This window comes from Acomys russatus, chromosome 14 (assembly GCF_903995435.1).
Source record: "Acomys russatus chromosome 14, mAcoRus1.1, whole genome shotgun sequence".
Lineage (NCBI taxonomy): Eukaryota > Metazoa > Chordata > Mammalia > Rodentia > Muridae > Acomys > Acomys russatus.
The window spans coordinates 58096604-58120553 of NC_067150.1; the positions used below are offsets into that span (position 1 = coordinate 58096604).

A 23950-nucleotide genomic window follows, 5' to 3' on the forward strand; every position below is an offset into this window, starting at 1 on the left:
TATCTGTTGCTAAATTCATCTACAAATAGAAAAAATAATGCACCGTATGTACATTATTAAGCAAAGTAGATATTTGTTGGGTTGTTTTTACCATGCAGAAAGTGAATTTCCTATGGTCTGAGCTCAAATTATATACAATTCAGCGAAGGTAAATGTAAGAAAATAGCAAGGACAATTTATTTCTATCTAACAGAGGATATACTCCCAGTTTGCTGCTGCTTCAAAGAGCACTTTTAGACTCACCCAACATTTACAGGCTCTTTCAAAGAGAAGTTCATGGAGACTAGTTATTAACCCACAAAAGACACAAGAAGAGTGTAGAAATCAAAAGCAAAGCATTATGGTTAAAGTAAAAAACAAAAAACTGACCACAGAACATGTCAGTTTTGGTTTGCAGACAACCCCTGAGATAGAAACCAAAGTGTTAAGACAGCAGACAGAGGTAAATACTAAGAGAATTACATTCATATATGGTGTCACGGCTCCTGCTTTTTGCAAAGAACTTTGTTACCATTGTAACTGCTTGAACTTTTTTTTTTCCCAGAAAAGTAGTGATAAGACATTTCTAAGAAAATACTGGTTCTTTTCAAAATGTATTTAATTTGAAGATGTTAGACTTACAATCAATTCTCAGTGAAAGAACAGCTTACACTGGGACAGCCACACGTGACTTTAAGCTGATAGGTAAGAAGGGCAAAAGAAGACAAGGCTGAAGTTTGTCAACAGTAGCCAGCTTATGCACCAAAAACAACTCTGGTGTACCTGCAGCCAGGGGCTGCTGCAGCCGAGGCCCCACAGACGGAAGCCTCACGCGTCCAAGCACTGAAGCCACAGGCTGGGTCAGAAACAGAACTATCTGTGCGACCAGCTAACCACGTCCACTTCCACCTCCAGTTCCTAAGGGGAGGGCTGACTGCTGCTGTCACCTGTTTTTATGCCCTCTGTTAGGACATGGAAGGCTAGAACAACAGCAGTAGCATTATGATCTGTATTTGGCACAAAGGTTAACACTAAATACTATGCCCAAAACAGTGTGGTGGGTTCATCCACAGAAGAACCTTCAGAACCAGCATTCGGTGAGAAAGGCAGCGAAGCCTTTGGTTGGCTTTGGCCTGGATGGCCACACCACTTCTCTAATGACAAACCTTAACATACAGGGCTTGGTCTATACAATGGCTGTTTGAAAGCCAAAACCTGGTCCACATGTGCTCTAATGAAAAGGCAAGATTTCTGGAGGATGTGCTAGGTCTAATTACTTTTTTTTTTTTTTAACCTCAAATAGAACAAAAAGTCATTACTTTCAGCATGACTAATAGCTATCTTTTAAAACTACACCAATATGTTTAATCTCTCTCTGTATAGGTATGTTTTCTGCAAACAAAATCTAAATCTAACCCTTGTTAACTCTCACAGATAGGGATTATGGTTAAGAATTGGGTAATACAAACTAAAGGGTGAAACTCAGAAAGAATATATTACATATTCTCATGTGACAAGACCACAGCTGGATGTGAAAATGAAGCCCTAGTGACCATTTCTCTCCCTATGTGAAATTTCAGCTCATGAAACTCACAGGCAGACATGCAGAACTTGCATATGTTATTGGCTTTGGATCAGTAGGCAATGACAACAAGCCAGGCAGGAGAAAGGACAGCAACTACAACCCTCAGGGACAGGGAGCCTGGAGTGCTCCCCACGTGCTGTTCCAGGCAGGTGGCCGTGGCAGCCAACCTCACAAGGGTTACAGCCACTCAGGGATGGGCAAGGCTGACAGCTGCCAGAAAGGATGAAGAAGCCACAGCCTCTGGTGAATGGATGGCCATTCTTATGAATCTTGAATGTTTATCAGAATTTAGTGACTTTTTAAGAACACTACAAATCAAAGCCCTTCGATGAATGCTACCAACAGAGGAACTCTGGCCGCATGACCCAGGCCAACCATCCTTTAATTTTAGTACATCAACCTCTGTTTAATGCTCTGCTGTCTTTAAACATCCCCAAATATACAAGTCTAGAACTTCATGCCACTAAAGTGCGTAGTTAAGAGTCTAAGATTATGCTGTACCAAGGAAAGGCTGACACTCATGTGCAGAAAGATAGCAGCTTCCAGGACAGGCAGTAAAACAAGGAAAAATCAGTTAGGTCCTCCTGCATGTGTCTCCACATCATTGCTTCCATGTTTGAAGAAAGGAGCCCGTTTTTTTGCTAGGCCATGAGGCTGGAATCCACTGGGCGTTCTGGTTGAGAGGTCTAGAGTTCCGTGGTGCTCTCCGCAGCAGCCGGGCGAGGTGACTCTGAGGCTGGGTAGCCTGTGCTTTCAGAGAAGCAGGGAAGGGCTCTCTAGGTGTACTGCAGTCTCTCAGAAGTCAAGAGTTCATCAAAGCAGTGAACAGCGGAAAAAACTGGTCTTCTTGGACCGATTTTCTGTTATTTTCACTGGTCCACCTCCTCCTGAAGAATTGCTGTCATTCTGAAAAACAGATTATGAAGCTTCTAAGGAAACCAAAATCTCATGGTTTGACCCCAATTACCTACCAGGTAAAAGCACAGCATGTGGGGGAATGCATGCGAGAATACTCTTGCCCGTGCTCACCAGAAAACTGCAGCAGAAAAGGAATCAGTTAAGTCTCGGCACGGTCTTCTTTGTACGTGGTGGCTTAGCTAGCACTGTGGTTTTAATCAGGTGTTAGGGAGGATGTTCTAGGCCTAGTTCAAAGCCATGCCAGCCATAGCCTGAAGGGTGTCAAGGACAGTGATGGAAACAGAGCTAAGGGGATGTTTAAAGACAGCAGAGCAGTAAACAGGGCAGACCACTTAGAGGTAAGAAGGGTTGGTAATAGAAGGGAGATAATTTTCATCAGGACCCATGTTAAAATGAACTTTAGGGAATCCTAAAGATTCATCACTGACAGTTGGAAATAGAAGCCAACTTGAGCAAGTCCAAGGCCTCACTGTATCGATACAAATATGTATTATATGAAAACTGAACTAGATAATTTTATGAAAAAAGCTATTATTATCAGCTATTATTATTTCACTAGTTTGATTAAAAAAAAATCAATTAACTACTACTTAAGGAGCCAGAGAGGAAAGAGCTGAGACAGACGTGATGCAGAAACAACCCCAAAGCCATAGAAATTAGAACCATGGTGCAATCACATGAAGGCAAAAGAAGGACGAGGTTTAATGTGAGCACACTGTAATCACGCCGTCCACTCGGCTGAGCGCCAAACTAGACGGCTGTGTCATGAAATGAAACCGCAAGTGATACAAACCATTTTTCTGTTGAGTTTTGTCATTATATCCCGAGCAAGTGTAAAAAATGCCTAAAGGTAAAACAAAAAAATTATTAAGTAGTTATAGTTCAAAATAGAAATATAGAATTTTTGTTATTTACTTGTAAATATACCACTTCAAGGTTTTTAATTGAAAAAATAGTATAACTAAAATCTTAGCATGTACATGTTATTGGCTTTTTCACTTACATCCTATTTTTCAGTGTTGTCATATTGTCATTTATTCATCAACTATTTTACGCATATAATAACTGTCACAAGTTCCTAACATGGCATACACTAAGTTTCGGACAGCTTCCTCAATACACCAAGAACAGGACAGGGCTCTGTGTAGCACCCTATTTCCCAAGGAAAGAATTCAAGCCCTGGCCCAGATAACACTTGTTCGGGTTGGTCACTATCGCCAAGATGAGCACCATGATCAAAGCAACTTGGGAGGAAAGGGCTTACTCAGCTTGTGCGTCCACACCACAATTCATTGTCAAAGGGAACGCAGAACAGGAACTGAAGCAGGGCAGGAACCTGGAGCAGGCGCTGACACAGAGGCCACGGAGGGCACTGCTCCACAAGGCTTGCTCTGCCTGCTTTATTATAGAACCTAGGACCACCAGCCCAGTAAAGGCTCTACCCACAATGGGCTGGGCCCTTTCTCCATCAATCGCTAATTAACAAAATGCCTTGACTACAGCCTGATCTTATGGAGGCATTTATTAATTGAGGTCTCCTCTTCTTTAGCTTGTGTCAAGATGACATAAAACTATCCAGCACAATGCTAAAATCTGAGCCATCCTGCCAGCCCCCCAGATAATCTGGCTTTAACAGCTAATGTAATGGAAATTTATTAAGATTATCCTATGAAAAACACTTTTTTATATCTAATAAATGCCACACTATTACAGTGCCGTGCATAATCTACTTCAAATGCACTCACAAAGGGAATCCATTCAAGACACAGGCATTTAATTCAGGTTATTCAGCTTGTCTGCTCACAGGCCAGTACAGGGTGACGACACTGAGCAGAGGACACTGCAGTCTGCAACCTCTAACTTCCCAAACAAAGGACTGCACTGAACTTAATATGAACTTGTATCCCCTCTGTTCCAAGAATCTTAATTGCGCAATCTTAACACACTCCATGTGGAGGCTGCATGCTTGAAATCCAGCAAGCAGAGCCCATGTGAAAGCCCAAGGCATAAAAGCACACAGGAGGCTTTCGAGTCATCACACATTTCTTACCTCTTCGACATTTGTACTGGATTTTGCACTTGTCTCCAAAAATTTAATTCCATAGTCAATTGCCAACTGAAAGACAAAGAGAAAATTAAATTTAGTGGAAGAGGCTTGGATAAACAAAGCACTTAGTAGATTTCCATGTGTCAAACCCCCAAGAATCTATGCCTGAATTCCTATGGTTTAACTTAGTCTACTTAAAACATTATGTTAGAAATTTCTTCTGTAGTACTAGTGGGTCTCTAAAACACACCCAAGAAGAAACAGATGATGGAGCCTCTCTGTCACAACCCACCCCACCCTCACAGCCCATTCCATCCTCACAGCCTATCCCACCCTTACAGCCCACCCCATCCTCACAGCCCACCTCACCCTCACAGCCCTCCTCACCCTCACAGCCCACCTCACCCTCACAGCCCACCTCACCTCACCCTCACAGCCCACCTCACCTCACCCTCACAGCCCTCCTCACCTCACCCTCACAGCCCACCTCACCCTCACAGCCCACCTCACCTCACCCTCACAGCCCACCTCACCTCACCCTCACAGCCCTCCTCACCTCACCCTCACAGCCCACCTCACCCTCACAGCCCACCTCACCCTCACAGCCCACCTCACCCTCACAGCCCACCTCACCCTCACAGCCCACCTCACCCTCACAGCCCTCCTCACCTCACCCTCACAGCCCTCCTCACCTCACCCTCACAACCCTCCTCACCTCACCCTCACAGCCCACCCCACCCTCACAGCCCACCCCATCCTCACAGCCTATCCCACCCTCACAGCTCACCTCACCCTCACAACCCACCTCACCCTCACAGCCCTCCTCACCTCACCCTCACAGCCCACCTCACCTCGCCCTCACAGCCCTCCTCACCTCACCCTCACAGCCCACCTCACCCTCACAGCCCACCTGGGGCTTATTGACTCCTTCATCTTGTCTAAGAGTGAGGCTCTCCAATGTGACTGTCCTGACTCCTTTCTGAATGAACTACTCCGTGGAATGTAACAAGTTTGAGCTCTTCTTCCATTTTCACCTATTCTCAGAGCCCTCGCCCATGCACCAATACCCAAATTAAGAGAAGAGTTTTACAGACAAATTGACTAAAAAACAAAACATGTTTTGCACCGATCACTTGGAGAAAAGTTTCAGACTTAAAAGGAAAACCTTCTCAAGAATTGAGAAAAACAGAAGTAAATATGCACAGAAAAGTTATCCATCTGGTTCAAATTTACCTTCTCCCCTCTCTCTTTTGACACTTGTCTTTTGTCATTCATATCACATTTGTTACCCAGGATCATTCTTTCAACATCTGAAGAGGCATGCTGCAGGGAGAAAACACAGCACTATAAAACAGCCCAAGAAAGACCACAGCAACTCAGTGGGAAAACCCTGCCCTGTCAGAAACGCATCAGCGTCTTCAATGACAAGACAATCTTCCTTTCAGCACACAGCCCAATTTAGAAAACAGTTTAAAGAAGGACGGGAGAGTTACTTCAGCTTAGAGCCTTCACAGCGCCTGTGCAAACATTTCCCTGAAGGCCCGCACTCGTTCTCCGAACTCGTAAGATAAATGTATCTTATGGTTATCTAACAGTCAGGCTTTCAAACAATTATTCTAGTCAAAGGCAGAAAAATGCTTAGCACTGAGTCACCCAGTAGACAGAGTAATCTGGGTTCTGAACTATTTAAAAATATCAACTATGGGTTCGTTCAAATGTACTAAGTTATTTCCTAGTCAGGTTTTTTTTGTTTTTTGTTTTGTTTTTGTTTTTGTTTTTTGTTAAATGCCATGGAGGTTTTAAAGAAAACTTAGTACCAACTATCCTAGAACTAACCCAATTTTCAAATATCTAAAGAAGATAAAATGTTAAAAAGGCAAAAATAAAGTTGCAGATATATACTTCTGCTAGTGAAACACAGTGGGGACTTGGACATCTTGTTGTGTTAAAGTCTGACCTGAATTTAAATATGAAAATGATCCTCTGCCCACTATCTGTGTAGGGCAGGTCCATCTGGCATCATTGGGGGTGTAGGTGCTTCCTCTGCCCCAAGCCCCGCAGTGGACAGGGTGGGCCTGCCCTGCCCATTCTGCTCCTCAGCACCTCAGCCTCCTCCAGGAGAAAGCAACACCCTGCCCACCACATGTTCCCATCAGGCCTCTGTCCAGCACCGCCACTTCCTTCCGTACACACCTCTTCAATGTTTCTTATCCAATTTTTAATGTTGTCAAAGGATTTTTCATTGGTGATGTCATAGACCAGCATAATTCCCTATGGGAGGAAACAAGAGGTTTTGTCACACTCCATATACTTAGAGCTCGCAGCGCGCAACAGGCCTACCTGCCTCTCTTCTGTCTTTTTTGGTCTTTAAAGAGGGATTTATAATAAGTTTGAAAAATACAGGGGCAAAATCAAATGACTTCTGCTACTGTGTCACTGTATAAACAAATTCTGTTAACATCTTCATTGTTAACTTTAATGAATTAGTGATTGTGGGAAAGGTGAGATGCTCTTTCTACCCCACCACAGGTGATGATGACTGGCACCAAAGGGAGCTTCAGGCCTGGCTGAGACAGAGGGACAGTGAACATTGCTTATTACAATGGAAACAATCGTTCTTCTTACCCCTTTACAGAGACCAAGACCATGCTTCCTAAGATTTTTTCTTTCAGTACGGGCTAAACACAATATTACCATTTGTCTGACACTAACACATCATATGAATGTACAATGGACTTATTACATGGGTTAATTAAAGGCATTGCATCATGTTTGTAAAGATTCTCCCACCTGGTAAAATCTAAAAGATTTACTTTCCAAATGATTCAAATAACACCTGTATGTTAAGCACCGAGACCTCTCTTCAGTACTATGTGAGCTGAACATGGCTGCCCTTACAGAAGAGAGACTGGAAGAGGTTCAGGGTAAAAGCAGGAAGGTGGCTGCCGGCCAGGGCAGCAGCTCCAGGAAAGCCAATGGCGGAGAAGCTAAGAAGCTCGTGCATGAGAAGAGGCTCTGAACACCGTGAGTCGCGGGATCGCCAGGACCATCCCTCAGGACTTGAGAACCTGGGCTACAGCCACTTAAGTATCAACCCACTCAGCAATGCGCAGCAGAGTGCTTGCCCAGCGTGGGTAAACACTGCAGGCTTGACCTCTGGCACTGGAAGAGAGAGCAGATGGAGAAAGAGAAGAGACACTGATCCTAAGGCTGGCCATGTTAGAAATCCTAACCCTCAGGAGACAAGAGAGGAATTTCAGGCCAGCCTGGGCTACATAGTAAAACTTTATCTAAAATATTCATCCACCCCAAAACAACCCTTCCAACTCCCAAGAATTTGTTAAGTATCTAGTATAAGCCAAATACTATTCTTAAACTGGGTACAATGAGCAGTGAACAAGAAAACCAAGGTCTCTTCATGAAAAGCTAGCAGAGGAAACAGACCAATGTACAATGACCTAGAATTCTGGCAATCTCTACAAAGAGGCGTGGAGAACTCTGAACTAAAAGCAGGGACATTATCTTATCTGGGGAGGTGGTGAGGGATAGTGTCTCTAAGAAAATGAGCAAAGCCAAGGCATGAAGACCGAGCAGGGTTGACCTGACAAAGGGCTGGGACTGCTAAACAGGGAAGATGCACAGGTCTATTGGGAAAAGGCCCTGGATGGGTATAAGAAGGCAGACATGGCCAGATGTCCTTTAGGGAACACTGTCTAGACACCAGCTGTCAGGTATTTCCAATAGTCACCACACATTCTCAAGAGTAAAACGGAAGACTTGGAGTCCCTCCCAAATCCTCTCTTCTTCCTGTACGTGGTAAAGGTGCTAAAAGCCAGGGTGCTTCCCTCACAGCAGGTCCCTAGGTCCTGGAGGCCCCGTGGCTCTGTGTTTTCAGAGCCTCTTCTCATGCATGAGCCTCTTAGATTCTCCTCCACTCCCTGTGCTGGGGCTGCTGGCCAGTCTCAGCTGCCCTCCTGCCTCCACTGCGAACCTCCTGCAGTCTCCTCTCTGTAGGTACCTGATCACTCAACGCCACGGCTCTCATGGTAGGCAAAGTCCTGCACAGGCTGGCTTCCAAATAAAAAATATTAAGACTTATCTCTTAGAGGAGTAGGGTTTGGGATGATTTCTTGGCATTTTTAAAGCTTTTTTGTACCACTTACATCCATTTTAGGTGTTTTGTCTGCATGTTTGTCTATGTGAGGTTTCAGATCCCCTGGAACTGAAGTGACAGTTGTGAGCAGCCGTGTGGTGCTGGGAACTGAACCCAGGGCCTCTGGATGAAAAGTTAGTGCTCCTAACCACTAAGCCATCTCTCCAGCCGCCTATATCCATTTTTTAATAGCCAGGGGAAAAAGTATTGTTGGGTTTTTTCTTTTTGAGACAGTCTTACTATGTAGCCTTGCTAACCTGGAACTTCCTATATAACCAGGCTGGCCTTGAATTCATAGATATGCCTGCCTCTGCCTCATGAGTGCTGGGAGTAAAAGCATGTTATTGTTTAAATACAAGCAATACTCTCCTTTGTCCCACTCCTTCTTTGCCTCAAATGCACATTTTACTTTGGCTATATACAATAAAAATTTCATTTCTTAATTTTAAGTTTTTAAAATTTTTATTAAAGTGAGAAAGTGCATATTTTAAAAGAAAAGTGTTTAAGTTGCATGCTACCTATTGTTTAGCACAATAAAAAAAAGCAATAATTACCGATGCAGAATATTTAGCTATCTACAGTTAAAATTAACCAAGTAACCACTATTACGCTTTGAGCTAAATGATCACTCATGTGACCTGTCTGCCTCAAATGTCCCTTCTCTTAGTCAGCACAGTGTAGTGTGAAGGGCAGAGGCTCTCAAGCCAGAAGCTTCTAGCTTAGGTATTTAATACAGAGACCCTGGAAGGCAGTGTTTGAGCTTTCTCGGTCTCCAATGCGAGGCTCTCCTGAGGATCTAATGAGAGGTTATTCGTAAACTGCTTAACCCAGAACATAGCTCGGACTCAACAAACAGCAGTCACTTATTACCAACTTTCCTCCTTGATTTCAACAGCAAAAGCTATTTCACTATTTCCTATGTTTGTTAGGTAACTGATATTAATATGGATTTGCTAGAAATAGAAATAGAAACTATCTACTGTAGTCTACAGTGAGAGCTGCTGCCTAAGAATTCAGAAGAAGCCGCTGGTCTGTGAGAGATAATGATGACGTGATGATACGACCCTTCTTTCCCTTGCAGCCTAGTTGTCCAATCAAGGTTTGCTGCGAAGCCTGTAAGGTTGCTGACATGTTTAAAACAAAACTAAGAAATCTACAAGGTGGCCGACTCCAGAAGAATGCTGCATGCCTGATACCTACAGGACTCAGCACACCCCATGCAGACACAGCAGCCTACAGCTCACTGGACAGACAGCCTGAGAGACCCAAGACTTCAACCGCACAGCATCTCCTGGAGACTCTTCCACGGACTCACACTGACAGCAAGGATCATCTGCTGTGTCAGGAGCCAGCACTGTACAGCAAAGCAAAGAAGTAAAGCAAGGTCCCTATCTTCACAGTGGAAAAGCCGATGGTACCCTGAGTAGCAACGCTCTGTAGTCACGTGAAGCAACAGAAGGAAGAGGAAGCAGTAGGAACACGAGAAAGCCAGACGGTCCTTGGGTCTAAATTAAGTAACACACCCCACTGGCCTATTTCTTCACACCATGGACTGGATGGAGCGAGACGCCTGCTCCACAGGGCAGTGCTCCTGCCTATTCTCGTAGGAAAGGGACCATGGGAATGGCAGGACCACCTAGGTGAAATGTCAAACACTGGCCAACACAAACACTAGTGTGTCTAAGATGCTTCTAATAAAGTTACCCACACCTATATCAAGCCTCCCCTGTTCAAATGTTCTTTTTTATCTTCCCTGGGAGAAACAAACACCAACAACTGTATCCCTGAAGCCCACAGGAAGTTTCTTCCCTCAGATTCCAATCTAAGCAAAATAAGAGAGCAGCAGCCACTGTCTTTATGCTAATGAAATGCTTTATATTTTCCTATTGATAATTGATGTGGGAGGGTTCAGCCCACTGGGAGGTGGGAGGTGGTTCTTAGGTGTATAAGAGAGCAAGCCGGGCATGCTGTGAGGAATAAGTCAGAAACGGAACTTCTCCAAGGGCGCAGCATCAGTTCCTGCCTTTAGGTTCCTGCCCTGAGTTCCTGCCCACACTTCCCTGGATGACGGGACTATGAGTTAGAAGGTGAAATAAACCCTTTCTTTCTCAACCTGATTTTCGTTACTATGTTTTATCACAGCAATAGAAACTCTAAGACAGTATCATAGGCTGAGTGTGGAGAACACATTAAATGGCTAGTGGTATGCCACAGTGTTAAAAGGAATCAGCAGCCTTATGGCAGGGTGCATGACAGCGGTGGAAAGGGGGAAGCAGAAGAACCTGTGGCCCAGGTCAGATCTCCTGGTGCAAAGGACAGCATGCCCCCTTCAGCTGTGACCGTCGTCACTCCCAGGACTACAGGAGTCACAGAAGCTGTGCCCCAGCCCACCCAGGGCTCCATGAGCGTAATCATATAGCTTTCAAAGACTGTCTGAGCACACTGGTCTCACCAAACACGGGCTTGGCTTGTGCCATGCATTAGAGACACATGTAAGGACAGATAACAGCCATGTGATGGAGCCATGGCAATAAGGACATGCATGGCCTGACAGCCAAGTTCCTCTAGAGTTATGAATCATTCTGTCCCTTCCAAGCCAGTCAAGGAGGCTCCAGAGAGATGAGCCATGTGCAAGGCTAGGTTGCAAGGGTGGAGACAGAGACAGGTGACACGGCTATAGTGCTGAGGGACAAAAGGAAACAAGAAATGAGCACTTAGTCACAGGGTTTGGGGTTTGCTAAGTGTGCCATAAAAGTACTAATAAAAGGAAAAAGATCACAAAATTGATCTCCTAGCCCGCCTATAGGTTGCTTAGCAACCTCTGACATCATCACCTGCCGCAGCTGCCAGGGGCCCAGAACAAAAAAACCCACCAGCTGTCCTGCGGGTTCTCCTGCCTCTCTCTGTCTGCCCCGCTGGTTCTGCCTCCCTCCTGCTCTGTAAGTTCGCTCTTTCACGGCTCCTTCAAATCACGTCCTCTCTCTCCCCTGCCCTTCTCACAACAATAGACTTCCTTGTGCCACTCCTGTTAGATGGCGTGTAATTTATATTTCAACAAAAAGTGCCTCAAAAAGTACCTCGGCTGACATGGAGGAGCTCTAGAATATCTAAGAGCTAACGGACTAATTACTTACTATAAAGACTAATAGCAAAATAGAGCTAACAAAAACCAAATACAGTTTTTTCAATTCCTTAAAAATCTCTTTATTTTTACATTTAAAAACTATTTCTCTTCATTCTACTATGTAGGGAGAAGAGAAAGCCCTTAGTTAATTTGTAAGGACCGGATGACGTCCTGGTCTAATGGGTATTACTGATAAGGAAATAAGGACACCAATGGCTTGGATTCATGGGAGTTAGCAAAGCCTATCCCAGGTCAGGCTCGGGGAATGGGCAAAGCCAGAACTAGCAAAGCCTTTCTTTGGTCTGTGTGCAAATGTTGAGAGTACAGGAAGCACTGATGGAAACTGCAGCTTCCTCATCCCAGACGTGTACTGCCTGACCAGCTCCCTAACGAGACCTCCTGAGGAGACAAGTACCCTCTTCCTCTTCTGTATGAAGTCGGTGTATCAATGCTGGGACGGTGTGTGTGAGGGTTGCTCCATCACAGGGAGCTAAAGACCCGATCCAGCGTCTCCGTTTGAGTCCATGTGCCTGTCCTTTCCCATCAGGTTTCCAGCACCCGGCTGGCCATGCTGAATGCAGGGGGGCTAGCTCCAGCTTCATGTGGGCAATCAAGACCCCTGGTTTATTTTCACCTGAAGGGTTAGAAACCCCAAAACACACTCACCATGGCTCCTCTATAGTATGCTGTCGTAATTGTTCGGAATCTTTCTTGGCCCGCTGTGTCCCTAAAATTTGAAACAAAGGAAGGAAAGAGTGATTTTAAGTTACCAGCAACAGAGGTTAGACCCTGCGCTACAGGCGCTAAAACCCTGACCTGCTCACAGTGCAGTGGTGGCACAGGTTGGACCCCGAGCTACAGGAGCTAAAACCCTGACCTGCTCACAGTGCAGTGGTGGCACAGGTTAGACCCTGTGCTACAGTAGCTAAAACCCTGACCTGCTCACAGTGCAGTGGTGGCACAGGTTAGACCCCGAGCTACAGGAGCTAAAACCCTGACCTGCTCACGTGCAGTGGTGGCACAGGTTAGACCCCGTGCTACAGGAGCTAAAACCCTGACCTGCTCATAGCGCAGTGGTGGCACAGGTTAGACCCTGCACTACAGGAGCTAAAACCCTGACCTGCTCACATGCAGTGATGGCACAGGTTAGACCCCACGCTACAGGAGCTAAAACCCTGACCTGCTCACGTGCAGTGGTGGCATAGGTTAGACCCCGCGCTACAGGAGCTAAAACTCTGACCTGCTCACGTGCAGTGGTGGCATAGGTTAGACCCCGCGCTACAGGAGCTAAAACTCTGACCTGCTCACGTGCAGTGGTGGCAGGATAAAGGAAGGAGAATGAGCACAAAGGCAGCACACTGCGTCTTGGGAGCTGGATGCTGCAGTGACCACGGGAGCCTGTCAAAACTTACAATGACTTGGATGAAAAACTTGGATTTGTTGGTAAAAGCAGCAATGAGAAAATATGGAGGTCCCACTAGGAACTGGCACATGCGAGGAGACAGAGCATAGTTCTAAATTCTTGGACTCCCAGAGGCAGCGATAATCCTTTCTGTAAGTGCTACATGATTAAGGCATTTTGCTTTCTTGACTGCATATGTGATTTCTGCACAAAGCAAACTGCTGAACCCGACTTGCTACTGTGTACACTCTGCTCAGCAGAGCAGAACAGAACACATCTTCCCTAGAGCACTTTCAGAACACAGCCTGCAGGACCAGACTCAGGCATCAGTCTCCAAGTTGCCAAAGACTAAATGTAAATCAAAGAATTACACAGTCTTTCACCTATTCCCCTTTTTGAGCTAATGACACACCACTAAAATATATATTACAGAATGGGAGTGTGGCTCAGTAATAGGGCACTTGCCAAGCAAGGCCCTAGGTTCAGTCTCTGGCACCAATCTAGGGCTCCGTGAGGGGGAAGACACACACAGACTCTCTCTCTCTCTCTCTCTCTCTCTCTCTCTCAGAAATATGGACAGTTCTAGTTAAATTTATAGCCTCAATTCTACAAAAGAAGCCAAATTTCCTTGATAATTGGGGGAAAGTCACTATTTTAAAATTTGCCATTTATAGCCAGAACTAACTGACTTCCTGTGATACTAAGACAAACTAAATTATACAATTTAACTGCAAAGAAAAGAGAGGGAGAAATATATTGAAAATCCAATACACAGTAAACCCTACCAAGGGATAAAAGTTCAAAGGAAATACAGTCAATTAAGCAGTAAATACCTTAATATCTATATCTACTTTACAAAAGTGCTTTCACACAGTACTCATGTGATGCCCACTGCTGCCCAGCATGAGGTAGGTGATGATATCATCTTTACTCTGCAAAAGGTGAAACAGGCTCAGGAGAGCTATGGTCCCACCTCTGTCACTAAACAGCCTATAATCTTGAATGAGACTCACGCAAACCTGCATGTTATTCTCTTCCCTACCAGCATTAGAAATGTGGGGAACTTAATCTGTGCTTAGCAACCAAGGAGGAACACAGACACCAAGGACCTCTTGGTAGATTAATTATACTTCCCTGACTTGAGTACGCTACACCACACACACACACACACACACACAGGCGCAGACACGCGCACACACACACAGGCTGAATGTGTTGCCCTGAGTTCCATGATGGAACAAGGGTGTGTGTGGCAGTGACAGATGACAACTTACTGCTTCTGAATAGCACCCGGAGTACAGGGCAGACTATGGGGACTGAGCCTTCAACCTATGACACCTGATGCTAGCTCTAGGTGGACAGTGCCAGAACTGAGTTAAGCTGTAGAACTGATTGGGGTGGGGTGGAGGGGAACCCCTGTACATTTGGTATCAAAAGTATTTGAAAATTTATATATTTTTTAAAATTCACAGTAGCCTGAATCAAGACAAGCCATTACTTATTTCTCAGTTAAATAGGCCCTACTTGATAAATTATAAAATATCAGAGCTATGGAGGACCCTCCAATCTCATCAATTCAGTTAATTTACAGTGAGAAAAAGCAGAGCCTGAGAAGGTGCAATGGCTTGGAAAAGTTTCCCCCAAAGGCCACATCTTAAAGGTCTTTGAGGGGGACTCTTCAGGGGTGGACTTGGTGGGAAGTCCTCATGTCACGGGGAACACGTTCTTCAGTGGATGTAGGGCCCTGAGTCCGTCCTTGCCTGCTTGGGCATGCATTCCCTGCCAGTGCCTTCCAGCACCTCATCAGAGACCCAAACCAATGGTTCCACCTAATCTAGGACCAACTGTGATCCAAAGCAAACCATTTCTCTTTATACACACAGTGTCTCAAGTACTCTGTGTTAGTGATGGACAGAGAGCAAGCAGTTTCCACTAAAAGTTAGGCCTGCCTTTCAGTCCATGGACGCAGCCATTTTGCTGTGTTTGAGTCACAGCTGCGACTACAATGAAAAAATTTATGCGTTTGAGAATCTGTTTCTTCTTGTTCAGAGCTTAGAACAGGCTCTGGACCTCTTCTGGATCCATTTCTGCTCCTTACCTCCCCACTCCAAAGCAGAGGATGTACAGCGCTTACTCCTTCCCCCCTGGTCCTCCCCACTCCAAAGCAGAGGATGTATAGCGCTTACTCCTTCCCCTTAGTTTTTACAAGGATAGGACTGAGTGATTAGACAATGTCTCTAATGTCCTGAGTCAAATTTTAAGCCACTTTCAGTTCCCAATTTAAGGAGAAATTCCATGTGTCTTCATTTTTTACTTACCATATCTGAAGTTTAATTTTCTTTCCATCAAGTTCTATCGTTCTGATCTTAAAATCAATTCCTGCCAGAAAACAAAGAGGGATATGCTAAGTTCCTCAAATTCAACCCAACTCTTATTAGAGAAGGAACAAAGATTTCTATTGAAAAAAATATATAAAAAAGCTCTCCAACGCAGTGGAAAATGTGAGTGCACAGAGGGTGTGAATGGCATGTCTCCTCTGAATGCGGGCTGGAGAAAGGAATGCTAATCACTCTGCAAAGCATTCCCACACATGTGAAAGGCAGGATTACAGGCCTCATTATCCGGGCACAAATGGACCACATCCTGCAAAGTTACATAATTCAGAAGCACTAAGAACATAACATATTTTCTCCTTCCTGAAATACATACACAATGCTTTCAGTCCTCGTGCCCCAGCCTTTCCCTACAGAAAGCCAGAGAACCTCCCTCCTTAAAACAATTTTCGTCCCTTCTCTTCATTTATTTTGTCAGAACCTGCACACTTCAGAAAAAGGAAAAGGAGATTCTGCCCACTTGACACCGGAGGGAAAGCGTATTCTGTTTTAAATGTCAGCGGGGACTTGATACATATATATATCTATCTTAATAACACTCCCTGAGGGTTACTGTCTGAAACCGAAACAGCTAGAACGGTTTTTAGGCCTGGTCACATTTCGGAATTTCAGAGAGAGCAACAACAACAAACAAAACAGAACAAAACAAAGCCCTCCCCTGACTAGGCCTGGCTCCTTCCCAGCCCTCTGAGACTGACCCAGCTGGTCACAGATGCTTTTCAAAGTTCCCCGTGTAATGTGAGCCTGAAACCAAAGCCCAGCAGTCCTGAAAGGTGGTCTGAAACTTTGGCACTTCAAAAGTTCGACATCTCCTCACTTATGTATCCCCAAGCCATGACAGTTCAGAACTTACTTAGGACCTTAGCACAAAGGAGAAAAGCCCTTGTCTTATCACATGCTTTGCCCTTTATCAGGAATAAAGAAAAACATTTGAGACAGGGTCTCATTAGCTAAGGCTTGCTTCAAATCACTATGTAGCTGAGGTTGACCCTGAGTTGATCTTCCTGTCTCTTTACCTTCCAAGTGCTGGAATTGCACATCTGCACCCCTGCTCCACCACCCCTAGCTTATGCAGTGCTGGGGAACCAAGGGACTTTCTTAAAAATGTATTTGTTTTTATGTGTATCAGTATCTGCCTGCATGTATGTCTGCGTATCACAGGCACACCTGGAACCAGCCCACAGAGGCCAGGAAAAGGCAAGAGATCCCCAGGAACTGGAGCTACAGATGGTTGTAAGTTGCCCTGTGGGTGCTGAGAACTGAGCCAGGTCTTCTGTAAGAGCCTCAAGTGCTCTTAACCACTGAGCCATCTTCCAGACCCAAAAACCAAGGGCTTTTTACATAGGTAAGTGCTCTACCAGCTGAGCTACAGCCCCAGCCCCAGGAACAAGGACTTCTGCAGGGATCAGCGATAATACAAAGGGTAGCAATTTACTCAGCTCCTCATCTGGCCACTCAGCTGGACTTAGTTTCTCCTTTCCTCCTTCCACCCATTTTACCTTTTACACTCAACTCTGTTTCCAATACTTCTCCAGAACAAAGACAAAGTGAGTGTCCTATAATGGCCTTGAACAGTAACCGCAGCATTTGGAGTGTGGAGGGGACTACACAGCCGTGTGTGCTACTGCTTCACAGGGAGGTGGGAAGCACCCAAAAAGACTGTTCCAGCTCCAGCCTTCAGTAATGCATATGCATAAACCAACTGGATTCCACCCTCTTCCCTGTATGGTACTTTTCCACGAGGGAGCCTTCATAGCTCTCTGCATTTGGAAACAGAAAAAATCCCACTCAAGCCTATCTAACAAACTAGCCTCTTAATCATTCTTTTCTCTACTAATGGCCTTGCACGGTGAGTGAATACAATGTGATACCAGCATGCTCAGGTTGCTGGCCCACTTGCTTCCTCTGCAGTAGCTGGCCGGCACTGCAGGGCAGTTGGTAATGAAAGCAGCACTTAGCAGTGCAGCACGGCTTTCACTGCAGCACCTATGTCTGCCCTCACTTGTTTCGGGTGTAAACACTGACTTTTATTGTGACCTGACTTTTTAAAACCCCCCCAAATCCAGGGACACAGTGTCCTGTAGAAATCCTCTTCTGAACAGCTCGGTGATCAGGGGGTAAAGAAACACTTGTCAACCTGAGTTCCATCCTGGATCCCAGAGTAGCAGGAAAGCACCAATTCGTTAAAGTTGTCCTTTGACTCTGTGCATGGCAGGCGTGTGACACACACACACACACACACACACACACACACACACACACACACACACACACAGAGAGCTTGAGTGCATAATAAAATAAAACAAAACACCCTTCTTCTACCCTTTATCTCTTTTTTGGCCTCCACATCAAGAACAATGCCTAACACTCAGTAGGCATTCAATAAATAATTTTTAATTAACATTCAAAAATGTAAAATTATTGTTAAAACACGCACATATATGTGTATAGGTATGTATGTGTGTGCAGAGGCCAGAGGTGTTGGGTCCCCTGGAGCTGGAGTGACAGGAGGTTGTGAGCCACCTTATGTGGATGCAAGGACTTGAACCTGGTGGCACATGTCTTTAATCCCAGCACTTGGGAGGCAAAGGCAGGTGGATCTCTGTGAGCTGGAGGCCAGCCTCCTCTACGTAATGATTTCTAGGACAACCAGGGCTATGTAGAGAGATTCCATCTCAAAACAAACAAAATTAACCAACCAAAAACAAAAAATAAAACAAGACAAAAAGAACCCAGGTCCTCTAGAAGAGTACGTGCTCCTAACTGGTGAGCCACCTCTGTCAGAGAGCCATCAATCAAGGTCAGGGAAATAAAGCCTTTAGTTGGAGGGGCAAAGGGCCTAGAGAGTAGGAAGTGGGGCTTCAGATGGCAAGTTCTGGAGAGCACGTCACAATATCAGGAAGCCGGTACCCACCACAGAGCTGTACGCTTCAAAATGGCAGGCAGCAGATCTATGAGAAGCACCTTACCATTTAACTCTAACAAGTCTGGCTTGAGAAAGCCTCTGTTCTCAGATGCCCCAACTCAGAGGAAATAAACCCTGACTCGGTACCATGCTAACTCAGTGGTCTGCTTTGTAAGGAACATGGTCTCAGCTCATCCCATCACCCAAGCTTTAGTGAAGCCAAACACACTTGCTGTACCTCACCTCCCTTTCCCTGTCATTGTTATCCAGCCATGTGGCAGCCTAGAGTATCACTGAGCCTGCCCTGCTCCAGGGGTCTCCTGATTCAGGAATTATTCTGGACTCATAAACACCACTAAACATAATTTGTTTAAACTGTATTTCTTTCTTTCCTTACAGATGTGTGAGAGAGCATTAGTGTGCCCCAGAGCAGAGTGTGCAGGCCTGACGACAACTTCCCTATGAACAGTGTTTTGGCCTTGGTTTAGCTGCAGAGCACAGCTCATTAGCTAACATGGAAAAGCCATCAGGACTTTGCACTAGAAATGGAGGATATTAATATCCTGACAAGCAGCAACCTAAGAAGTGAAAGACTTGCGACAGGAGGCTCAGCTGCTTTGGACTGCCATATCCTCAATACCCAACAGACAAACAAGCTGGGGAGGGGAGCTGGAGACATGATTCCCAGGCAGGAGTGTGTGCTGTCCTTGCACAGGATGCCAGTTCAGTCCCACCCACAGTGGGGGGCTCACAACTGCCTGAAACTCCAGTCCAGGAAATATGACCCCCTCTTCAAGACTCTGTGGGTACCTGCAGTGTGCACATTCCCAGATAGGCACACACACCTATACACAGAATTTTTAAAAGTAAGGCTTTTTTTTCTTTGGAGGGGGTGGTTTTTTGTTTTTGTTCTTAAAAGGGCTAGGAGGGAGGCGGGGAGAGTTTTCTCAGTGAGAAACTGCTTGTCTTGGGAGCATGAGGAGCTGAGTGCCAGCCCCAGAACACATGAGGAAAGAAAACACAAGCCAGGCTGAGCGAGGTAGAGACGGGCAGGCAGATCCCTGAGCTTGCTGCAGTCAACCTAGCCTGACTTGATGAGTTCTAGGCTTGTGACATCCTGTCTCAAAAACTATATGGATGGCACATGACCAACAACATCCACAGTTAACCTCTGGCCTCCACATTCAAGTACACACACATGTGTGTGCCCCCTAAACACACACACAAGCATGCATGAATTTTCTCATAATAGTTAAAATGATGAGAAATCCCTCCCTCTAGAACATGAAGCTATTTATAATTACCTTGACAGTAATATCAATAGAAATGCAGTGGATCAACATTCACTTTAACATCTACTTTTCTGAGACTACTCCAGGGGTTAAGAGCAAAGTTACTAATAAAATTGTGTCTGTCAGCTGGGATACTTTCAACTGCAAGTAACAGACTTCAAGTCAAAGCAGCTTAATGTGATCTGTTAAGTCATACAGTAAGCCCAGTGGAGACAGGCTCAGGGACTGGCTCTTTTCTTTCCAGGACTCTCTGTCCTCCTGAGAGGACCAAGCTTATCCTCTGACTGATATCAGCTCCTAACAACAGAAGCAAGAGAAAAGAAGAAACAGACCACCTTCTTATCTCCTCTCTCCAGAAGCCCTTTCTTTTATTTGTTCCTTCTCCCCCCACCCCCAGCATCCCCAGCCCGCTCTCTTTCATACGTGTATTCATGAATGGAGTGTGTGTGCATGTACATCCCTCGTATGTGAAAAGATCAGAGTTCAGCCTAACGTGCAGATCCTCTGGCACGATTTGCCTTAAAAAAAAAAAAAAAAAAATCCACATCCTTACATATTGGAGGTAGGGTGTCCACAGTGGGGTCAGAAGACAACTTGTGGGAATCTGATCACTCCTTTCACTGCGTGAGTCCTAGAGACTGAACTCAGGTTGACAAGTTTTACAGTAAACACCTTAATCCATCGCAGCGTCTGGCCAGCCTCTCCCTGTCATTGAGAAAGTCTCTTACTGGCCTGGAGTCTGCAGTGAAAGGCATCGGTACCTCAGCACTCACGTCCCGTGCTGGGAACGTTCCAAACAAGTGCCCCCATCAGCCCTTTGTGTCTAAGTTCTCAAGGGCTTGCCATAGGCGTGTCATGCTCTGGTGGGCTAAGGCCGAATTCCTTCAGCCATCACTGCCACAGGACTGGCCAAGATCGCACTGATCTAAATCCATCCCAAGATTTAGGCTAAGGCCCATCCTTGAGTTACTCAAGCTGAGTTACTGCCTCAGTACATGGGCTACTAAAAACAGTTCCCGAGTGAAAGCCTGCTGGCATGAATCTTTTCACAACATCACAAATATTCATCAATAACATTCATATTTGCGTCTCTGTGAAGTGGGCAAACCATAGCCGGTGTCACCGCAGCCTGTCGTAGCCGTTACTGCACTCACTCAGTCCCTGCTGCAGTTCTCTTAGGGCAAGTCCACCTAGTGCTTAATCAAGAACCAGACAATTCAAAGGCAAGATGATGAGCAATCCAAGGATCTGACACATCTTCTGCCAAACTGTGGTGGTCGGGGTACAGGCCTCCAGGCTTGTTCCAATTCCCCAATGACTAGAAGCTGAGAGGAGGATGAGGAGCTGCCACAAACGCCAGCACCAACAACCACAGTGCAGGCCTCTGTGAGGTGTGTGGACACACATGCAGACAAAACACATGCATAAAATAAAAATTCTAAAAAGGAATAAAATTGAAGAGGGCTATTACATCTCAAAAAATCATAGCTTTCTGAAGGAGCTAACTATATTTAGGGTCAAAGGCCCTTCCTATTTCAATAGTCTTTTAAAGAGCATCAGGTTTTGGCAGTGAATAATATAATAATTCGTGTTTGAGCGACAGCTTTGTGTCACCCTGACTCGGGAGCAATCCATGACCCACCCACAGCTAAGTGTGGCTCACCCAGCTGGCAACCTAAACCGACATCTACGTTGGGAGATCAAATTCCATAGCTGACTCTGCGCTGCTCAAATACAGAATACAATGGAAAAAATTTTTGATGGTTTTAAAACAGGCTTGGCTTCTTCATTAGTATTTATCTATTCAAATAACACAGGAAACAAGTTGTAAGAAAAGATTCTCAAGGGACTCAAGGCCATTTTCATTTCAACAATTTTTTTCTGAATGATTCTTATGCTAATGGCTGTTCATAACTGATTTCATGTTATTCACTATAAGAAGGCAGTAGAGGAAACAGAACCACAGAATCACAAGCCTGGACAGAACCCTGGCTTAGAAAACAGACCCAGATAAATGCAGAAATTTAATCAGCCTTAAAGACCAACAGAAATGATGGATTAAAAATTAATTTTTGGCATTTTAAGATCACCTCTGCCCCAAGAGACATGAACAAGAACGTGCAGGTCTCTGATGTCTGCTCTTTAAAGGATAGGGGAAGATACGGTAACATCTGAGATGCCCACCACCAGGAGAGCATCAAGAACACACTCTTGGTATTTGAAGAGTGAATGCTCTGAGGCACTAACAGTGCCACAGCTATCAACACGGCTGAATTTAATAACATTAACTGAAAAGAAAAAGTTACAGAAATATAGTCAAATTATTACTGGAATTGTTTAAAGCCACTAAAAATACACTCTATTTCATAAGCTATACATCCATGTGTAAAATAGTATCATTTATATTTACATCAATGGTCAATTAAAGTATAAAACATGGGGCTGGAGAGATGGCTCAGCAGTTAAGAGCAATGGGTTCTTTACTGCTGAGCCATCTCTTCAGCTCCTTTCATATACTATTTTTAAAAGCTTTTTTAAAAACTGGGTGTAGTGGTGCATGCCTTTAATCCTAGCACTCGGGAGGCAGAGGCAAGAAGATCTCTGTGAATTTGAGGCCAGCCTGGTCTACACAGTGAGTTCCAGAACAGCCAGAGCTACATAGTAAGACCTTGTCTCAAAAAACAAAACCAAATAAACAAAACATAATGGTTCGGTGGACAAAGTGCTTACAAGTCAAGCATGAGGACCTCAAATCCAACGTTTAAAAACAAAACAAAAAAACATTGGGTGTGGCACTATGTGTCTGTCCATAACCCCAGGACTGTGGGGCAGAGATACTCTGGGGTGGGTGTGGCCTTCTCAGCCAGACTGGCCTAACCAGAACCAAAAGCTCCAGGTTTGCTGAGACATCTGTCTCAAAAAAGTAAGGTTAAAAGTGATAGAAGAAGACCCTTGACACTGACCTCTGACTACCCCACACACACATACACACAAATAAATGGTAAATAATAAAAATTTAAAGCAAGTATTAGTGATTTGTAAACAAATGTGAAGGCGGGCATCCATTCACAACATATAGGCAAGCCAAGCCAAGTTTTAATAATGAAAGAGACTTAAAAAGATTTAGCAGTGGACAAGCAGGCCCTGCACCCGTGTTCAAAATAGAAGGCCTGTGAGCCTCGAGTGCAGTGGTTCTCACCCTCCTTAATGCTGCAACCCTTTCACACAGTTCTTCATGCTGTGGTGACCTCCAAGCATAAAATATTTTCGTTGCTACTTCATAACTGTAATTTTACTATGGTTATGAATCATAATCTAAATATCTGTTTTCTGATGGTCTTGGGTGACCCTTATGAAAGGGTCATTCGACTCCAGAGGGGTCACAGCCCACAGGTTGAGAACTGCTGCTACAGCGAGTCACCATGTTGGGGAGGCACCCTTGGTAGAGTAGGAGACCTGGAGAAGACAAAGAAGTCCTGGTTTTCCATGCAAAGAGAGAAGGGATAAGACCCCATGCCTTCCCCCATTGGGTAAGAGAGCATGTTCTGTGACTACCCACAGGACACAAGATTTCAAGGTGCTCGGGAGGTGTGATGTGGAGTGCGTGCTCATTCACAATACTGCTTATTGTAGGGTGCTAGAAACCACTGAGGCAGCTGCAGGCAGCTGGAGAGATGGGTTTCACCAGAACCGAGGTGGAGACACTGACCCTTAGCCCAACCCACAGGTGACAGGCCTCACAGGGAAAAGGAACCGGGTGAGCAAGAGCGGCCAACTCTTTTACCCTGAAGTCACACTGGTCAGCAGATGTGCACCTCTTTTCAAGAGAACAGGGGCTGCCCTGGGTTTCTGGAAGGATGAGGCTGGCTGAGTGTGGGAAAGACTACTTTCAGCCTGGCCTTGGGAACGCTCTCTGGGCGGCAGCAGGCCAGCTCCCCTGACCTTCGGCATGACTTGATGCGTTCTGTCCTGTGGGTGGGACAGCTCAGAACTACACTCGTCCTCTCTCTGTCCTGGAGACTCCTGGAACACTCAGGGGAACTCTGCTGCCTGGTTCGTGGGAATGAGGAGTAGAGAAAGGTGAGAGGCCCTCAACCCTACCTTCCCTATCTGGTTCCTTACTGTTGCTGTGCTGTGCTGTGCTGTTACATG

At 45.2% G+C, this 23950-nt stretch overlaps 1 protein-coding gene across 1 annotated transcript in view; it reads right to left on the reverse strand.

Moving 5' to 3' along the window:
• Positions 1 to 2196: 2196 nt before the first annotated feature.
• The window catches only part of Rab8b (RAB8B, member RAS oncogene family), a 67247-nt gene continuing 45493 nt past the window's right edge, over positions 2197 to 23950 (reverse strand). The window contains exons 2-8 of the mRNA XM_051156700.1: positions 15527 to 15587; positions 12473 to 12533; positions 6723 to 6800; positions 5763 to 5852; positions 4533 to 4598; positions 3276 to 3326; positions 2197 to 2470 (exon numbers count right to left, since the gene is read on the reverse strand). Of these exons, the coding sequence (XP_051012657.1) occupies positions 2378 to 2470; positions 3276 to 3326; positions 4533 to 4598; positions 5763 to 5852; positions 6723 to 6800; positions 12473 to 12533; positions 15527 to 15587 (500 nt within the window). The 3' untranslated portion in view covers positions 2197 to 2377. The remainder of the gene's footprint in view (positions 2471 to 3275; positions 3327 to 4532; positions 4599 to 5762; positions 5853 to 6722; positions 6801 to 12472; positions 12534 to 15526; positions 15588 to 23950) is intronic.